We start from the raw sequence: 19,810 nt of genomic DNA, 5'->3' as shown, positions 1-19,810 counted from the left end.
CGTCAACCCTTCCATGTCACAAAAGTCTCTGCAGTGGCTTCACCCACTGCTTCTACCAGTTCCTCTTATGCTCCTTTTAACCAGTTGATGTGACCCAAGGTGGATTTCTGTAGGACTTGCCAGGTCAGTGGGGACAGACAGAGACAGATTTGCTCTTTAAAGCAGACACTAGGTGGTGGTTAGTGTAGGCCAAAGTGGGACTGTGAGCAGTTATTTAGGGGTGAGGGGATCTTACTTGGAAAAGAGGCAAATGAGGGATGGGATATAACTCAACCAGAGCACTTACCAACATGCCCCCTTCCCTGGTAATGCTGGAGGAAGTGCATGGCCAAGGAAATAAGAGACAGGGTTCCATTAAGTGACAAAAAACCAGGGCTACAATCCAGACTTCTTACACTATAGAGCCTAATACATACAGAGAGGAGTAATTTAGGAGACAACCTCAGTATCTTTCAATTGAACACATTTATTGAGCACCTACAATGTGCCAGCATCTTTTACAAGGATAATACTCCAAATGAGTCAGGATCCTCCAGAGAGTATTGGGAGCCCTTCCGGACGAGAAAGATGCTATTGGAATGGCCAGAAATGGAAGGGAAGGCTTTGGTAAATGTGTTCCTGTGGGTCCCTCTCCGTGGAGGGACTGCCATTTCCATGCAGTCTGCAGTAGGTGTCCTCTCCCTGCTCACCTGATGCTGTGGGAACATTCTGCATTTCTTGCTTTCAAATGCTGTCTATGATGTCCTTTGGGGTCACTCAGTTTGGTAGACTGGACTGTGATGAGGGCGGGTCATTGGGAAAGGGTGGGGGCCAGAGTTGCACTCTAAAGCAGTCCTAGGTGAGCATGTGAGCATACTGAAATAAGGACACTGATTAGGGAGAAGGAGCTAGCCCTCGGCCGTTAGCCTTTTTTTTTTTTTTTTTGCCTCACTGACTTTTGCTACTGATGAACTTGCTTCCCTGTTCATGGGAGGCAGTATCATCACCTCTGAATTATTTTTCTCCTTCTCCCTAATGTTGTTTGCAGGTTGCTTTTCATCATCAGCTATTGACTGAATCACATTTCTGGGCAGGAGGTGGAGTGCTGGTGGCTTTCCAGGAATCAGCTCTGCAGAAAGAAGCTCTTTCCTGTTCTGAGCCCTGTGGTTCTGTAGTCATTGGTCTGACCTGAGTAGCCCATTTTCTTGGCATGACACACCACAGCAGCAGTGGGCGGGAGACTTAGAATTTTTGTTGTTGACTGGAGCTGGGAATGTTGAATCAACCTCAGGCAGCAGACTGGCTCAAGGGATAATAAGCTATGACCCTTGGGCCAAATCTGGCCCACCAGCTGTTCTTGTAAATAAAGTTTTATTGGCTGGGAACAGTGGCTCATGCCTGTAATCCCAGTACTTTGGGAGGCCAAGGTGGGCGGATCACGAAGTCAGGAGTTCGAGACCAGCCTGGCCAACATGGTGAAATTCCATCTCTACTAAAAATACAAAAAATTAGCAGGGCATGGTGGTGTGCACCTGTACTCGCAGCTACTTGGGAGGCTGAGGCAGGAGAATTGCTTGAACTCAGTAGGCAGAGGTTGCAGTGAGCTGAGATTGTGCCATTGCACTCCAGCATGGGCAACAGAGCAAGACCCCGTCTCAAAATAAATAAATAAATAATAAAACTTTATTGGAACTCAGTCACTCCCGTTCAATAACGTATTACCCATAGCTGCTTTCAAACTACAGTGGCAGAGTTGAGTAGCTTCAACAGAGACCATATGACTGGCAAAGCCTAAAATACTTATTATCTAGCCCTTTTCAGAAAAAGTTTGCTTACCCCTTGTCCTGAATTAGTAGACTATATATTTTTAAAAATTTGAATTAAAGCACAATATTACAATTCTGAGTGTTGGAGAATCCAGAATGCTTGGGGCAAGACCTAAGGCTCTCATTACAAGGATGGCAAAGACTTGAAGCTTCAGCTGAAGGCTGATGGTTGGTAACTGCTGCCTGGAGGGTTGTGTTGGAAAGGACTCTGAGGCTGTGTCTGGGCTGGCGTGGGCATTTCCAGAGAGATGAACACTGTGCCATGATTAATTCAAGGAGCACCAGCCTGGGAATTGAGCTTGGCAAACCCATGCTCTTCTTCCTCAAAGGTAAAATAGTATCCAGGGACAGCTTGGCACTGCCCCCGATGCCAGCCTTTGGCATTGCTGAGGTTGGAGCTGTAAACAAACATACCCTTACTGGGGTGAGAGGGAGGTGAGATTCAAATGCCATTCGCACTGTGACAGTAGCAGATAACAGGCAGGAAAAGCCAAGGTCGTTGGGCTCCAGCTCCAGTGTTAATTAAAGCTCCCATGCAGTCATGTGAGGCTGGCAGTGCACTGGTGTTTGTTCAGGAGAGCGTTTCATGTACAGTTTCCCGTTTGGGGGAGAACAGTATTATTAATCTGTGCAATCAAAATGCTGGCTAAAATGTTCCGAATCACTGAAAAACGAGAAACACAGGATGTGTGACCCAGCATGGTCACTGTAGAAAGCAGTAGACGGTGTGGCTCTGTCATTTGAATATAGCCCTTAGACTGTGGTTTCTGAAAGTTGAAGAATGTTAAGCCTACCTGCCCATGATGTCTAATGGCCTGTAATTCTGTAATCCCAACAAATGCTCTTCCTCAGTGATCCAAATAAATTCAGGTAGTGGAGCGGTCTTCTGAAGCCCTTCATCCATTCCAGTGAAATGTGCTGTTGAAAAGGTGTATGCAAATCTACTTTCTGGAATTCACATATTTTAAATGCACCAAGAGTCTGTTACTCATGCTAAATCTTTATAAAACACATTAGCAACTTTTGTATAAATCCAGAGTTTTAGGCGCTGCACGGCTTCAAGGTGAGGAATTACCTGTAGTCTGATATATGTTTACTTCTCAAGCTGACTTTTTCCACTATAAGCAGTGCTTAAACATCCCTAGGGCCACTGTTCTCTGGTAATGTAAATATATATGGAGAATCCAGTAAGGTGTGCGTTACGTTATTATGCAGTAATGCCTCATACAAGTCACTTAGTATCTCTCCCACATTCAATATTTTGGCCTTAATTGATTTTCCTTCATACCATGGAAAAATGGCCAAATTGGTTCTGGCTGACTAGGTTTTCTTTTCATTTCAAATAATTATATAAGCCATTTAAATTGTATAAACCCTCTAAACCATATCTCAAATGCTGAATATTCAAAAAATATATTTTATGACAAGTTTGTTGAGAATTTATTTGCATAAAAATGCCAGTATTTTTCTGCTGTGTCCCTAGAGATACACCACCCCCCCAGATAAAAGTGGGTGGTAGGCAAATGTGCTACAGCTCCTGGGAAATGGATCATGAAGAATGCGGTGCGCTCAGCAGCCAGAGGGGCAGTGTGGCCTGAGTCTGTGTGTCTGAGTTTGTGTGTTTTGAGAACAAGAGCAGAGCGCATTCAGATGTAGAATTCCTCCATGTCATTATCCCCGGGGCCAGCCGACCCTGGGGGTGGTGGCACATCTCCATCAGTCTGCTTGACTTTGGGGGTATCGCATGGGAGCTGTGGGGAGGAGTCTGTGAGGGTGGAAGTGCTGGGAGCTGGGGGAGCAGCACCAGCTGACGCTGAGGAGCTGGAAGACCTTTTGGTGAAGAAAGGGAGGGAAGCCCAGGAGGTCTCTGTGGTCACCTTGCTGACAGCGGGCAGTGGTCCCTCCCTGGAATCCTTGTGAGCTGCCCAGTGGCTGCTGCATCTTTCGGAGGGGAGGGGTGTCTCCACTGTGCTGCAGAATCTACTGGGTGCAGAATATGCAGAGACCACAGACAGGTCCGAGGAGGAGAGCCGCAGGCCTGTGTCCACATCTGTCTCCTGGGCCCCCTCTAGGTCATCGATGGAGAGGAGGTGGCCATGCCTCCACTCTGATGCCCTGTGCCCTGGGGCACCTGTGTTTGAAAACCACTGTGGTTCAGCTGAGGAGGCCGGGGAGGGGCCTCCCGTGGGCAAACAAAACAAGGACTTGCTTCTCTGGAAAGACCAGGGAGGGTTGGGGGTGCTGTTGGCTCGTCCGGCAAATTCCTGCTGGTGCCCAGGAGGCAGGCCTGTCCGGATGGGCCCTGGGTGAGGACTGTTGAGCGGGGATTGCTGGCTGCTGCCAGGTGTATGGGTTGGTACAGCAGTGCTCGGCAAAGGAGTGGAATGACGTTTCTTCTGGGAGGAATGATGCACTCTGCCAGGTTTAGGAAACTTCTTATGCACCCTGTGTGCCTGTGTGGGGAAGGCAGATCACATTAGCGCAGGATGGGAATTGTTAAATGCATCAGGAAACACAGTTACCAGTCATTGGAAGCTCCTGGCAATGTCATGGCAATAAAGCATTACCAGCATTACCAGCTCTGCAATCTCCAGAGCAAAGACAGAGGTAGCAGAGCTTTGAGGAGCACCAGACAGACTTTTCAGTCTGAGGAGCCATCTCCGAGGCTAGGAGGAGATTCAGCTCCTTATCACAATACGGAATACTTTTTAAAGCACACATGCCCATTGCGCTCAACAAATTGGCAAAAAGAACACGGGCCTGGCTGAGCAGGATAACAGAGATAAGAATTATCACAAAATGCAAAAAGAATGCCTGCAAGGTTTGCTTCCTTCCAACCAAAGAATCACAATGTGCCCACCTGATTGATAGACACTGTTTGGAAATAGAGGACAGAAGTGATCAGGATGGGCTATGCACAGACAATTTCAGACCAGATCCACATGGGATGTGATTCTAGTACATGCATGACAGAGAGCCAGGACACAATCTTAGGGTAGGGTGGTCCATGGTTCCAGACAGTAAATCCTCCATGAGTGAGGGGCTATTGGGGTTAGCATTTATCTACTTGTTGCTGTAACTACTGATTTCTCTATATACGATGCCTTTCAGGAACCATGTACACGAAAGGGAGCTGCCACCTGCTGAGTGATCCTGCGGATCCTGCAGGGGTTGGATGAGAAGCTTTGCCCTGTCATATCCTAGCCTTCCTTCTGGTCCAGCAGCCCTCCCCAGCCCTCACTGCAGCTCACCAGTAACCCGTTTCTCTTGCGCAGAACTGGAGACCTCTCTTCCAATGCGCATTTGCACCAGGGTCTACTTCTCTCAGGTTCTCTCTCTGGTCATGTCCAGGCCTACAGGCCAGAACCCAAGGCCAGCCTTACTATGTATCCAAGATTTCAATTAAATAATGGGTTTCAGGACAGTCGGTCTGGCTTGACTTAGTATATATTAATAGTATCTGATTTACAAATCCCTGAAATAAGAAAAGAGTTCTAACTGGGGTTTACTACAAGGGCTCTCTCCTGGCATCCAGCAGGAATGAAGAGTCACCCCTTTGGGATGGGGTAAGGAGCAGCCCCAAAAGGCCTGAGAGGTGTCACAGCTTGGTGGCAGCTGGGGAAACAAACCTATTTTCTTAATCATTTGAATTGGCTGAATAAAAGAGAAAATAAGTCATGAGGCTAGGGAAAGAAGTCCTTAAGTACAGAGGTTGTTTCCGGGGGATGGGGGATAATGTTAATTCAAATGTCTATCTTATTTTTTCCAAAAGCCAATTCCCTTGGGTGCCCTGATGTCATTTTCTTTCTTGATAAGTATGCATCACCTTGTAACTTCTGTCTTCAAAGTCTTATTTGAGAACATGCACTTGGTGAAAAATTTTGCAGTCTGAATCTGCCTGAGAAAGGAAGCCTTTGTGGTTATTGCTTTATGAGGAGCAAAAGGTCAAGGTTCCCATGCAAGGAATGCCAGGGGACGTCTAAATCTTCCCACTGTCAGGGAATAGGGTACTGTTCAATTTGGCTTAAAATCAGGCACAAGTGATGGAGGATGAACATTGTGCAGTTTTGCAGAGATTTTCATGACTGTGCTTGTTTAACAGAAATCTATCTGTACTCTCTTATTTTTACCACATGGTGAAGGTAGGAATCCAGACAAACCTTACATTCTGCTGCTTTGAAGAGAGATGGTACCTGGTCTTTTTCACTGGAGGGTGCCCACGTGCGCAGTGGAGCTGCCTGCTGGGTGGGCGGAATTTGAGGCTGGCATGGCACTGTGGATAACGGCAGGACTCCTGGGCGGCAGCAGGAGGCAGGTGGCTGAGGAGCCTCCACATCCCTCCTGAGGCCTGGAGCTAATGTGCCTGCACGGTTTGCTGGGCAGATCTGGTGGTATTCCCTGGCTCTGTCCAGTGGCAGAGGGGTCAGTTTCTAAAAGTGGGGTCTTGTTGGATTTAAAGAGAACTTGCACCTGTGAAGGTTGGAGCTCCTTTAAGTGCGGTTCCCCTGATGGTGGTTCCATCTCTGGCCTCTCTTGTGTGCTTGCCTGCTGACCAGAAGCACCAGAGGCTAAGAGGGAGTTACTTTAGATGTTTCCAGAGACTCCTCCTCAGTGGACCTTTTTAGAGTGAAACAGGAACCTGAATCCTCCTCACACAGAATCCTCCCCTGGCTTTCAGCTCTTAGGGGCTGCCCTCCTGAGCTGCTCCAAGTGACAGCAGCGATGTACTGGTTCCTTTCTTTCTCTTCGAAGCAGTACAGGCTAGCTGCCTCCCTGGAATTCAGAAGCTCCCTTCTTTCTATTTAAGGAAATTTAAGGAACAGAATAGTGTCACATAAATTAATGTGCTGAAGGCAACCAGCCCGGGAAATTTGGTTATGTCCCTAAAGTCACCAAAAAATTGGAATTCAGTAACTGATCCAAAATTTTTCTTGCACCTTTGGGTGCAGTTTGCAGTTGGGGAAGCAAAGGGGTCTGCAGTGGACCACTGAGCCAAAGCATCCTTTTCAAGGATCTGGGTGTCAAGAGGCTCATTCCCTGCCACATGGATAGAATCCTTTCTCTCTTTCTCTTTTTTTTTTTTTTTTTTTTTTTTTTGAGACGGAGTCTTGCTCTGTCGCCCAGGCTGGAGTGCAGTGGCACAATCTCGGCTCACTGCAACCTCCGCCTCCTGGGTTCAAGTGATTCTCCTGCCTCAGCCTCCTGAGTAGCTGGGACTACAGGTGCCCGCTACCATGCCTGTCTAATTTTTTGTGTTTTTAGTAGAAACTGGGTTTCACCGTGTTAGCCAGGATGGTCTCCATCTCCTGATCTCATGATCTGCCTGCCTCGGCCTCCCAAAGTGCTGGGATTACAGGTGTGAGCCACCATACCTGGCCAATTCTTTCTCTTTGTTTACTTTTTTAGATTTAGTACAAGTGCAGATTTCTAATGTGCAAATACTGCATAGTGATGAGGTCTGGGCTTTTAGAGTACCCATCACCCAAATAGTGAACAGCGCACCCAATAGGTAATTTTCAGCCCTCACCCCCGCTTACCCTCCCACCATCCCACCCTGTGGAGGCTCCAGTGTCTCTTACTCTACTCTGTATGTCCATGTGTACCCATTGTTTAGGTCTCACTTCTAAATGAGAACATGTGGTATTTGACTTTCTGTTTCTGAGTTATTTCACTTAAGATAATGACCTCCAGTTCTAACCATATGGCTGTAAAAGATGTGATTTCATTCCTTTTTATAGTTAAGGAGTATTCCATGCTATATATACCACTTTTTTTTTTCCAGTCATCCACTGATGGATACTTAGGTTGATTCCATATCTTTCCTACTGTGGATAGTGCTGTGATAAACATATGAGTGCAGGTATCTTTTTGATAAGAATCTTTTCTTCTTAAATCACTAGTAAAGGTGATTCTGCCCCTCCCCCAGGAACCCTGGCAGAGTCTCATGATTTGTTCACGGTCAGGGACTTTACCCTCAGCCTTGCACCTCCTCTTTCCCAGTAAGATCATTTTCTCTTGTTTTTCCCTTGGCAGAAACATGAGCAGTGTGACAATGTCTGCTGTGTAATGAGCCCACAATGGTCATTTTAACACAGGGACTAACACAAATTTGGGGCTGTCTCAAGAAAATTGGGCAATGGGTTCACATTGAGAAATCAGAGTCTTGCTCTAAAGAAAAACACCGTGTTTTGCTTTTCCTTTCCTTCTCCTTTGGGTGGTTTTCATATACTCACTAAGGATGCTGGCCATGGGCAAAGCCTGTGTTTTCTTTTTGGAATGGTCGGTACAGGAAGAGGATTTGGATGAAAAGGGCAAAGTTCACTCTAAGAATGGACAAAGCCTGCACATGTTTTGTAAAATCAGTGATGTTTTAGGCAGAAAGTTTGAAAGTTGTCAAAGAGATGCTCAGCTAGACAGGATGGCGGTTGAGCAAATGCTTGCTGGACTGTCATCTGTCTACCTTCCTTTTCCTGTCGCCATTATGGAAATAGAAGGCTTTCTGGAAAATCATCAGTTACAGCAACATACCAACCCCATTCTCCGCACAGAATGGCAGGTAGTATAATTTTGGGTAAAGTGAAAGTACGTATTCCCTGAAATCAGTAAAATGGCAGCAAAGTGATACTTAGCACCCCCAAAGGCTTCCTGCCAAGAGTTACTTAGCCTCCCTGACTTCACCCCGCACACCTCTTGAGTGATCTTTCTGAAAGCCAAACCTGAACAAGCCCCTTGGCAAAACCCACTCCTTGGCAAATTCTACAAGACCCAGCCTACCCCTTCAGCCTTGTGTCTTTCTAGAATCCTAACCCATGTGCTCCAGCAGTTTACAATTACCATGTTCCCAAACACCTCATGCTCGTCTATATCTCCACAACTTTACATGGTGCTCCCAGTGTCTGTGCACTTAGAGAACATCTGCCATCTTCAGAGACAAAATTCAAGGTGCTGCTGTGAAGCCTCATGTAGCCACCTGCCCTCATTTGGTGAATAACATGCACTCATTTCTCTTTTGGCATATTCCTAGGAGTGGAAATACTGGGCCACAGAGCATGTTTGCAGCTTTAGTAGATACTGTTAGTTTTCCAAATTGGTTGCATCGATATAGAATTCTACCAGGAATGTATAAGAATTCCAGTTGCTCCACATCCTCACCAGCATTTGGCATTGTAATTCTTTTTAATTTTAGGCATTCTGGTGGGTAATGGCATTTCATCATGTTGTTAATTTGCACTTCCCTGATGAGTGATGATATTGAGCATCTTATGAGATGTTTATGGGCTATTTAGGCATTCTGTTTTGAGACATGCCTGCTCTTTATGCATATTCTGGATTTAACACCTTTCTTAGATATATGCATTGCAAAAAAATATCAGCCAGTTTATGGCTTACCTTTTTGTTCTTATTGCTGTCTTTTCATGAACAGAAGTTCTTTTTAAAGTCATTTATCTTTTTTCCTTTAAGGCTGGTACTTATTGTGCTCTGGTTTATTTCTTTATTTCTTTAGAGATAGGGCCTCCTTCTGTTACCCAGGCTGGAGTGCAGTGGCACGATCATAGCTTATTGCAGCCTCAAACTCCTGGGCTCATGTGATCCTCCTGCCACAGCTGCCTGAGTAGCTAGAGCTAAAGGCATGTGATACTATGCTCAGCCAATTTTTTTTTTTTTTTTTTTTTCTGGTAGATACAGGGTCTGGCTATGTTCCCCAGACTGGTGTTGAATTCCTGGCCTCAGGTGATCCTCCTGCCTTGGCCTCCCAAAGCACTGGGATTTCAGGCATGAGCCATCATGCCTGGCCCCTTGCTCTATTTTAAAAACTTTTTGCTACTGCATCCAGTAGCCAATGTGAACCAGGATTCCTGAGTACTGTGGATGACCACAAGTAGGAGAGAAAATAAGCCACTCTTGATTAAGCCACGATTCTTTAGGTCCCTGTCATTCTCAGCTGAACCTGAGCTTACAAATTACCTCAACAAATAAAAGACATTGATATATCTAGAGGAACTGGGTTAATTGTTATATCTTCACTTAGTTCTGTGAGGCTTTTAGAAACTGGGTTGCTTGATGTCTGACCCTGCAATTATGTGTTTAAACAAATGTTCAGTTTTGTACATAGCAAGCACTCAATACATTCCTGAATGAATAAATACAAAAACACATGTGAGATACAAATACATATCTTCTAAAATAACTTAAGGTAATTTTAAGGTACTTATACATGTGTAAGCATATACCTATATATCATAAGTCATAAATACCAATAAATATTATTTGATTTTAACAGAAAAAAGTTGAGGACTCTGATATTTTCGGGAAAAGCAGTAGCCACATCTAATGATAAAGAGCAACTTTTCAAATAAAAAAATCTGAGTAGTTGCCTCAGGAACTAGCTTTGTTTAATACTGGTTGAGTATTCCTAATCCAAAATCCGAAATCCAAAATGCTTCAAAATCTGAAGCCTTTTGAGTGCTGACGTGATGCTCAAAGGAATGCTCACTGAAGCATTTTGGATTTTGGATTTCCAGTGCTCAAGTGATAAGTATAATGTAAATACTCCAAAATCCAAAAAAATCTGAAATCTTAATCACTTCTGATCCCAAGCATTTCAGAGAAGGGACACTCAACCTGTGTCAGCAGCGACTCTGGGGAAAATGTGGCAAGGATCACAGGAGATACTATTAATAAACAGAAAAGGGCTGGGCACCTAGAAGTTCTAGGAAACAACCTGGATATTGATCTGATGTATATTAAAAAGCTATTCACTTAAGGAGGAACAACAGAGAAAATCAAAGTGACAGCTGAGGACCCGGAGCTGGTACCAACAAATCTAATGATAGAATCTGTAAAACTTGAAAGAATATCATGCCCGGGTGCAAGCTTTCTCTTTGTATAAGTTCTGCATCTTTCCCCAAATAATTTATTTTTGGTGTAATTTGTGAATTACCCTGCCCATTGGCTGTAAAACACAGGAGTAGACAGAACTGATTTTTATATTAACAAAGGATCATCAGAGTTTCATTAAGCATCATTGATTTTAAGAAATTGCAAGAGAGAAATATCCTGTGATATAGTTCAATGACCAGGAGGAGTTGACAGAAATGATTAACAATAACTTAGGTTAAAAATCCCATTCTTACTTTATTTGAACAACAAGAGATAGAGTATTTTGTTTTTGAATTATCCAGATAATTTGTTCAATTCTCCAATTTAATTTTCGATTGCACTGAGGGTATAATGCTAGCTTGTGGGACTGAAGTTTAGCTAATTACTGCATTCTAGCCCAAAGGATTCAAGTTTAAAAGAAAAAAAAAATTAAGCCAATGCAGTGTTACATGCCTGTAGTCCCAGCTACTCAGGAGGCTGAGGTGGAAGGATCGCTCAAGCTCAGGAGTTTGAGACCAGCCTGGGCAACATAGTAAGCCCCTGTCTCATTAAAAGAAAAATTACATGCATACATATCTATTTGGGAGCCTGCCTGGAATCTTGGAGATTCAGTTTAATCCCAGTTTTCTCTAGCTCAGCACAATTGACATTTTTGGCTAGATAGCTCCTTGTTGGGAGAGCTGTCCTGTGAGGACGTTTAACGGCATCCCTGACCTCTATCCACTAGATACCAATAGCACCCTCACTACCTCCCAGTTGTGACAATCAAAACTGCCTCGGGACACTGCCAAATGTCCCCTGGTGGAGAAGAGATGCCAAGTGCCCCCAGGTGAGAGTTGCTGCTAAGCTTTTGTATTATGAAAATATAATGCCCTTGCATAAACCTGGGGGTCTAAGTTCTGCGGGAAGGCCTCCCTATCATTTTTTGAATTAAATTTTTATTTTTATAAACTGATATGTAAACAGAATTTTAAAAACAAAGTATACATTCATTCTACAAAGCTTATAATGGGGGAAAAAAAGAGATTTACCCTTATCCAGGTCTTATTTCTTAGAGCAGTGCTGTCTATAGAACTCTGTGCAATGATGTAAATGTTCAATATCTGTGCTGTCTGATTTGGCAGCCACTAGCCTGCCAGTTCTCCCCAGAGGGGACTCCCTCAGCCTCCTGCCTGGGCAGCTGTTAGGAACCTGGCAATCCCAGAAGTGCAATACAGAATTGCACTTCTTCCTCCCGGGCCCAGTATGGCACTCCCACCCTTGACTGTGCTTGGTGTCCTGTGGTCTAGGTCCCTGGTCCATCTTTCCAGAGTGTAAGCTTTGGCTTTCTGATGGGAAGGGGAAGAGGTAGCTGATCTGGGGGTTCAACTGGTGTGTGTGTGTGTGTGTGTGTATAAAGCTTTATTTACAAAAATAGGTGCTGGGCCAGATTTGGCCTGTGGTCTTTAATTTGTTGACTCCTGTCAATTGCTTTCTGTACAAACTTCTAAACCAATTTTCCCACTCTTTCATCTAGGCATAGACACTATTTCCCATTTAGCCCGGCCATCTCCCTCCTGCTGCTTTCTTAGGGCCCAGGCCTGCAGCATCAAGTTTTGGCCATTCAGTGGCTCTGAATGATAAAGACAAGAGACAATCAGGGCAGGAGGGGAATGTGGTTTGGGGACTCTTGATTTGGTAGGGAGCAGAGGGGAGGTGTGCCCCCAAAGCCAACCTACTGACCTCATGTGACCCCAACTTCCTTGTAAGAAGGTAGGGGAAAAGGATATTCTGGTTTTGCTGAACTGGGCCACCCAGCCTGCTTTGAAGAGGGAAGTGGCTGGTCTCACAGCTGGAATTCTCTGAACTTTAAGTGTGAGATACTTATCACTGTTTTTGCTTTTTGGCCTGGACTCCAATCACTAATTCAGAGAAAAGTGAGCCCCCACTACTTGACATAATAAAAATGGATTACGAAAACTCAAAAGCAGTGCTACGGCAAGGCTGAGCTAGCTGACCACGTCAGAAAAGGATCCACGCCTAAACTGTGGTAACACCAGTGAGTCAGGTCTCCTCAACACTCTCAAGACCTTCCACTGGACTTGGCGAGGTTATATTACTGCCCAGACTGCAGCTGGGCGTCACAGTCCCCACCTAACCATTCTCCACTCTGGCCACCCACACCATCACTAGAATCAGTGAATACACATATTTGCCAGGAACGATACTGGCAGCATCCTCAAGACTGAGATTGTCATGAAATCATGCCAAGAGGAACAGAAATGAGAGCAGAATTTATTGTATTATGTGGGTCAGTACTATGCAATCCCGGTTGCACATAAGAATCACCCAGGAAGCTTTAAAAGACAACAACAACAAAAAACGCTCCACAGCAACTAAAACAGAATCTCGGGGGTGGGTCCCAGGCATCAGTTGAAAGGCTCCCCAGGTGATCTGAATGAATGTGCAGCCAGACAAGGGCCAACTTTCTGATTTTCCCTTCTGCCTAGCTGGCTTTACTTCTCTTGCTCTGGGGCCCGTATCTACTTTTATGGCTACTGAAATTATTTTATTCTGAATGACCTTATATTTTCATGACTATATACTCTTCAAAACTTAAAAATGCCCTTTGTTACTCTCTGTGAACTAAACTCTTGCAACCTCCCAAATCCAAAAATCTGTGATTGTGGAAATCTGTAAAAATGGAGACCTAGAAGAACCGTGGCCTGTCTAATGTGCAGTGAGAAAGCTAGTGGGAGAGGCGGCCCAGCACACAGGAGCGTTCTGTCCCCTTCTGTCTTATCCCTACTATCTTAATTCCTTTAGCATTCACATTTTCCCTCTTTGTATGCAATTATCTTGGCTAAAGTAGGCTGAACTTGTCCTTTCAATTAACCTCTGTCTGGAAAATGATATGGATAATGGAAATTCCAGAGAATGAATTTCCACTGCCACATTTCCCTCTCAATAAATTTTTATTTTGTTCTTATCTGCAGATCTGTTTAAATAACAAAACTTGCTTTTTAGCCTTGAATCCTCATCAGTTCCACCCATCTCTATGGCTTACATAAGTTTGCTTTTGCAGTATTATCTGTTAGCTCACTTAAAACAGAGAACTATTGGATATATTTGTAATGCTTATGCCAAAAACACAGGCTGCCTACATCAGAAGAGATCAACTAACCACCCACAGGACAAAGACTCAGGCTGAACAAACGGCCCATCCAGCCTTCCTCAGAATACATGGACGTCATGGCCATTGTAGATTTTAAAGAGTAACTATAGATCCAATCTTTTCCATAAATCTGCCTAAGGGGGGAAAATGTTGATTGCTGAGATTAGCCTTGTACTAACAATGCCTCTTCTCAGTAAATAGAATTTAGGACACCTCAAAGTTTTGTGGGTTAGTAAGATTCATGCCAAGAATAGGTCAAAAACTCACTGTGGCTGTTCTATTATCTGCAAAGCAGCAGTCCTTAGGTGCTCTCCCAGCCAGAATTCTGTGTGGGCTTTCTTGAGTGGTAAAAAGCAAGTAAGAACATTATAAATTTAAAAAAGTTCCCATCTTTGAAGTGCATAGTATTTGAGACACAAATGCAGAAACAAAAGGACCTAAAGACAGGACAACTTGATAGATGTTCAAAGAATATATCAAGTAACTAAGCATCTTCTCCAGAGACAAGATGGGATGCAAGTACATTGTAAGTAATGAGTTATCTCAAGTTTGCATTTTCAGATACGGCAGCAACCTTGTACGTAGTCAGTGGGCTATTTGCCTGAAGAAGTACCAGCCTCTTAACCTGCTGGGGACCCTTAAGGGCTAGAGGATGATCTGGGTCTGGGGTCTCTGATTCAGGCTGGGCCCACCCTAGAGTTGCAAAGGGCCTTCAAAGAGACAGGCCGGAACCCCATGTCCACAGGATCTGGAAGAGCCCAGAGTAAACAGGACATCTCCAGGAGCACTGTGGGTGAGAAGTGGCCCCCAGAACTGTCTCACTGATTCTAAACTCACCCAGGACAGTAGTTGGGTCCTGGGATCCTGGCTGTACCTGAAGTAGTCCTGGCTGGGATTAAACTAACCCTCCACAAGTTACCTAGGGTGGGGGTTTACATAATCAGATAAAATTCTGGAATATCAAGGTAGGTTTTCTGATCTGCTTTTGGGTACAGAAAAAGAATCAAAAAAATACTTTAAAAAATTAACATTCAATTAATTAAAGCTACCAATTTCAAACTCAATTTTCCCTTAAACTGAGTTCAACTCACAAATCTTATTATATTACTAAGTCTAGCAAATGTTAACAATTGTTTTTAAAAGTCTAGCAAATGTTAACAATTAACAATTATTTTTAAAAGGGCTATGTAGCTTAATTTCCTTTAACATCTTAAACTTCATTTATACATTCAATGTTTTGATTTTCTTTTTAAGTAGTTCAGTGGTCTCATTAATAAACAAAATCTTTAAAGTACTTAAGTAACTCTTGTAAATCTAATCAATTCAACATACAAACATGGTGACAGTTAGATCCTCTTAACTGTTCCAATGTTACAAATTTACTAAAACTTTGCTCTCATATCCCTTAACTTAAAAGTACAAATCTAAATCAATTCTAAACTACATTTTAAATTGGAATCACAAGGTTGACCTCTTGTCTTAATAGGTCAAATTCTCTAAAACACAACAAATTCTTAAAATACCAAACATGACCAAATTGTTTCTCAGCTACCACAAAATATGTTAATATAATGTATTTTTACTGTATTATTTCTATTCTAAATTTTTCTGGGATTAAGTGTCCATTAAGGAGGTAATTATATCATTTCCAACAGTTTGGTGTTGCTTTTCTAGCTGACTGAGGTTGCACACAGACAGCAATTCTGGCCAGGGGGTGTCCCAACAAGGAGGGACACACAGCAGCCTCTTTTGTGGTTTCTGTAACAGATTCAGAACTGACCAAGTTCTGGAAACTTCCTCCTTGGTCCTGTTATTTCTTCAGCCGTTCTCATTGCTCCTTTCCATTGCCCTTTCAAAGGAAAGATGTCAGAACTGAATTTGTCCCCTAAGACTGTTTTATTCTTTTGTTTGTCAAGGACAGAAACCCAACTCACACTATTAAGAAAAGAGATTTAATGAACTGGGGCGATGTCCACAACTGCAAGAATGCAGCTGGGCGACAGGATAAGTGGAGCTAAGGGTTCAGATGCAACAAGTCCTGTTCTTTCTCTTCTTTGGCCTTCTCTCTGCAGGTCAGCACCCTTCCTCTCACTCAAGGCGGGGTGGCTTTCTCTCCCTGGTGGGAAACACAGCTGCTGACCACTCCCCAAACTTTACATGGAAAAGCCAACTTTTCTTTCCCAATTCCAATCCCCAATGCCTCGTGACATCTGGTGCACAGATAGTCTTGACACACTGACTACAGCTAGGGAGGCGGGACTGGGTTATTCTGACATGGCACTTCTGTGTGAATAGGGTAGGAGGCTCTCAGTAAAAGAGTACTGAAAACTAGCCGGGCGTGGTGGCGGGCGCCTGTAGTTCCAGCTACTTGGGAGGCTGAGGCAGGAGAATGGCGTAAAACCGGGAGGCGGAGCTTGCAGTGAGCCAAGATCACACCACTGCACTCCAGCCTGGGAGACACAGCGAGACTCCGTCTCAAAAAAAAAAAAAAAAAAAAAAAAAAAAGGACTGAAAAGGAACACTTTGGTTGGCCACAATCTGGAGCTGACCGGTGCTGAATATTAGAGGGGCAGCTGAACCCTTACACTCAGATCATCGCTTAGGTGGTTCAGTAGTAGCTGTTTCTCTTAAAACAGCTAGATTACATTTCTCATTTACATTGTTCGAAATGAATCAGAAAAGGAGAACGCTTTTAGAAAAAAATCTTATTTACATGAAAACTATGTGACAAGAAATCTATAAAACCGAATTCCTTGGAAATTTATAGGAAATGAGCAGACAGCCATAGCCTAAAGATTTAGGTCTGACTTCAACCCAGCAGTTCTAGGCATTTTCTTTGCTTCTCAATTTCAGGAAGTTATTCTTCTCTTTTGAGGTCCAGAAAAATCTATTTGCAATTTCCTACAAGTATTTCAGATAAGCAATTAGATACTAGGATCAAACTAAAATGACATACATTTAAAAAATTTCAAAATCCTATATATTTTGTAAAATATATATTATGTAAACACAAGGGAATATATTTGAAAACAAATGTGGTCATTTCTTTCACAGGAGGTTTATCTGCATGCTTCCAGAAGTTTTTGGTTTGGATTACTAGTGGATCTTAGCATGTGTGAGGACAATAATGGCTTGATTCAAGTAACTAAAAATCCTTATGCTTTGGAGGTTTAGTGAACAGTGATTTGAGAAACAGAATCAGCCTCCTATTACAAGTTTTAAAAAGCAGGTTGAACCCATTTCCCCCATCAACTTTCCTAATACAGTACATAATTTTTATTATAGCTACTGTTTATTATCTGCCTGCCTCTGCTAGAATATAACTTCACTAGGGCAGGGACTTCTGTCTGTGTTGTTTACTGATGTATTCTGAGCTCACAGAGCCTGGTACAGAGCAGGCACTCTATAAACTGGCTGAATGGACAACTGGTTAAATTTAGGCATGACATAAATTCCTCCTGACCTAAAGATTACAGGTCTGTGTTGATGCCAACAACTGCCATAAGGATTAACTACAGTAGCAAATGCTGTGGCAGGACTTTTCTTTTTCCCGAGTGTCACTATGAGGGCAGCGGTGCATGGTGGAAGCCTATGGGCTCTGTGTGAGCAGAGGCCAAGGAATGTGGCTATGCAGGAAGCAGGCCCCCCCTTCTCAAGTAGGTGGCCTTGTCTTTCAGGGTGATAGTACTCAAGCTTTCCTGCCCTTGTCACTTCCATTCTGACTTACAGACATTTTTACAATTGCTATAAACTTGCATTGTTACTGGCAAGTCATCAGTCTCCATGGCTCATAATGGGCCCCATCACCTTCTAAAATCTAGTTGTCAAGTTCTGCCATAAACAAACACCTGCAGATGCATCCTCAGAGCATTACTGAGTCCCTGCTAACTGAACCGGCTTTGGGGTTGGACGGGTAGATTCCTGGTCACTAATGCACATTAAAAGTACAATTTTATTTTACAAAGGTGGTTTCAAAGAAAAAAACAAAAAGGAAAAGAGTACAACTTAGATACCTCCTCTAGGAGGACAGAGACGCTGTGTCTGTCTTATGTTTTACCTAGCAGATGACAGCTTTTATATATTCTAAATAAAAATCTGGCAATGTTTATTCAGTGGCCTCCACTGGTGAAAGGCCCCCAAAACTATCCCCTAAAAATGGCTGCAAATATGTGCACTTTTCTCCAATGTTTATTATAAAACTTTCAAACATCCAAAAGTGTTAAAGAACAACACCCCTATACCCACCACTTAGATGAAGTTGTCTTATTTTAAAAATCTACATATGTACATATATTATCTATATATGGATACATATATGTATGAGTATATATGTAATATAATCTGTATAGTTTTTTGGTGAGCCACTTGAAAGTAATTTGTGGCATCTTCTAGAATAATTTATATAAATCCCACAAATGTGACTGAGCTGGGCACATATTCCCATCGACCAATCAAGCATCTTGAATTCCTATCTCAGTCAGGAAGGTGATATATTTTGTGGTCTGAAAAGAGGCCCTTGCTGTTGGGAAGGCCCTGGGCAGCCATCAAATTCAGCTAATGGTGGAGCCACCTCTGTGCATTTCAATCCTTAGTGTTTTATGGGCTCTGATGATGATGGTGGTGGTGGCGGTGATAATGGTAATAACAGCAGCTAATTCTTAATAGTCCTTACCGTGTGCCAGGATTTACCATGCTAAATTCTTTCCCTATATTTTGTTCATTTCATCCCATAACCATGTGGCCTTGACTGTGTTGACTTAGGCACACAAGAACCACCCAGAAGTCCCTTCCCTGCCACATTGTATAGGGTTGGGTGTGAGGTGGAAATGCAGAAATGGCCATTTCTTCATGCTCTGAAGGTTAGAGTAGGGCTGTCCCCAGTCAGCTGGCTCAGTGCTCCCAGGCCTGCAGCTCCCCAGTTCTCACTAGATCTCCATTTTCAGCTTCACCTGGCCCTGGGCAGGTGTGTTTTAGGACCATGGCAAAGGGTACCAGCTCCTCCTCAGGTCACCATGTCACAGAATTTGAGGTGGTGAGAGACAGATGTGGGTTCCAGCACATCCCGGATCTCCCCGACTTCCCCCCAGCCTTCTTTCCCATCTGGTGGCCAAGCTGACCTGGGAAGATCTGAGCCCCAACACCAGGAGTCTCCTTCTCCACCAGCTCCCCTGACTGTGTGCCATCCTTAGGCTAGATCACTCCTAAGCCTCTGAGTGCGCCCTGACTGGTACAGTCCTCCTATGAGGTGCTTACTCATAATACCCCCTTTTTACAGATAAAGAAATAGAGGCACAGAGAAGGAAAGTAACTTGCCCAGGGTTGTAGAGCTAGCATTTGGAAGAAATAGGATATAAACGCAAACCCTGGCTCAGAGACCAGTCTTCGGATCATTGTTTTACTAATGCACAAAACAGGAAAAATGATCCTTAGTATCAAGGCTTGAAGATGATATATACACAATGTCTGAACCATGACAGGTGCAAATATACACTTAATAAATGTGATGGACATCTCAGCTACTCTGATTTGGTTATATGAGTGTATCAGATGGCCACAAGTACTGTGAAAATATGTACAGCTATTATGAATCCATAAAATGCATGAACTAAAATTTCAAATAAATAAATGGAAGGCACTGCTGTGGAAGATAAACAGTGTATGCAATTTTTGTTTTTTTTTTTAAAGAGACAGGGTCATGCCATGTTGTCCAGGCTGGAGTGCAGTGGCTATTCACAGACGTGATCATAGAGCACTGCAGCCTGGAACTCTGGGGTGCGAGTGATCTTCCTGCCTCAGCCTCCCAAGTTACTGGGACTACAGGCATATGCCACTACATCTGGCAGGTGTATGCAACTTTGAAGCTGTCTTAAGTTTCAGTTAAGAGATATCTCAAAGCACAGGCCACTGAGGAGGGACTGATGCAGAGGGGCTGACATACAGGCAGGGCTTGAGTTTCTGAGGATGTAGAAGG

General features: G+C 43.6%; 1 protein-coding gene across 1 annotated transcript in view; it reads right to left on the bottom strand.

Annotated features, from left to right (window-relative positions):
* Nucleotides 1–448: 448 nt before the first annotated feature.
* FAM124A (family with sequence similarity 124 member A) overlaps nt 449–19,810 on the bottom strand; it is a 61,016-nt gene continuing 41,654 nt past the window's right edge. The window contains exon 4 of the mRNA XM_001105422.5: nt 449–4,258. Within this exon, the coding sequence (XP_001105422.3) occupies nt 3,452–4,258 (807 nt within the window). The 3' untranslated portion in view covers nt 449–3,451. The remainder of the gene's footprint in view (nt 4,259–19,810) is intronic.

The sequence above is a fragment of the Macaca mulatta genome, chromosome 17, assembly GCF_049350105.2.
Source record: "Macaca mulatta isolate MMU2019108-1 chromosome 17, T2T-MMU8v2.0, whole genome shotgun sequence".
Lineage (NCBI taxonomy): Eukaryota > Metazoa > Chordata > Mammalia > Primates > Cercopithecidae > Macaca > Macaca mulatta.
The sequence above is the reverse complement of the archived record's forward strand: the minus strand, read 5'-3'. Positions and strand labels throughout refer to the sequence as shown.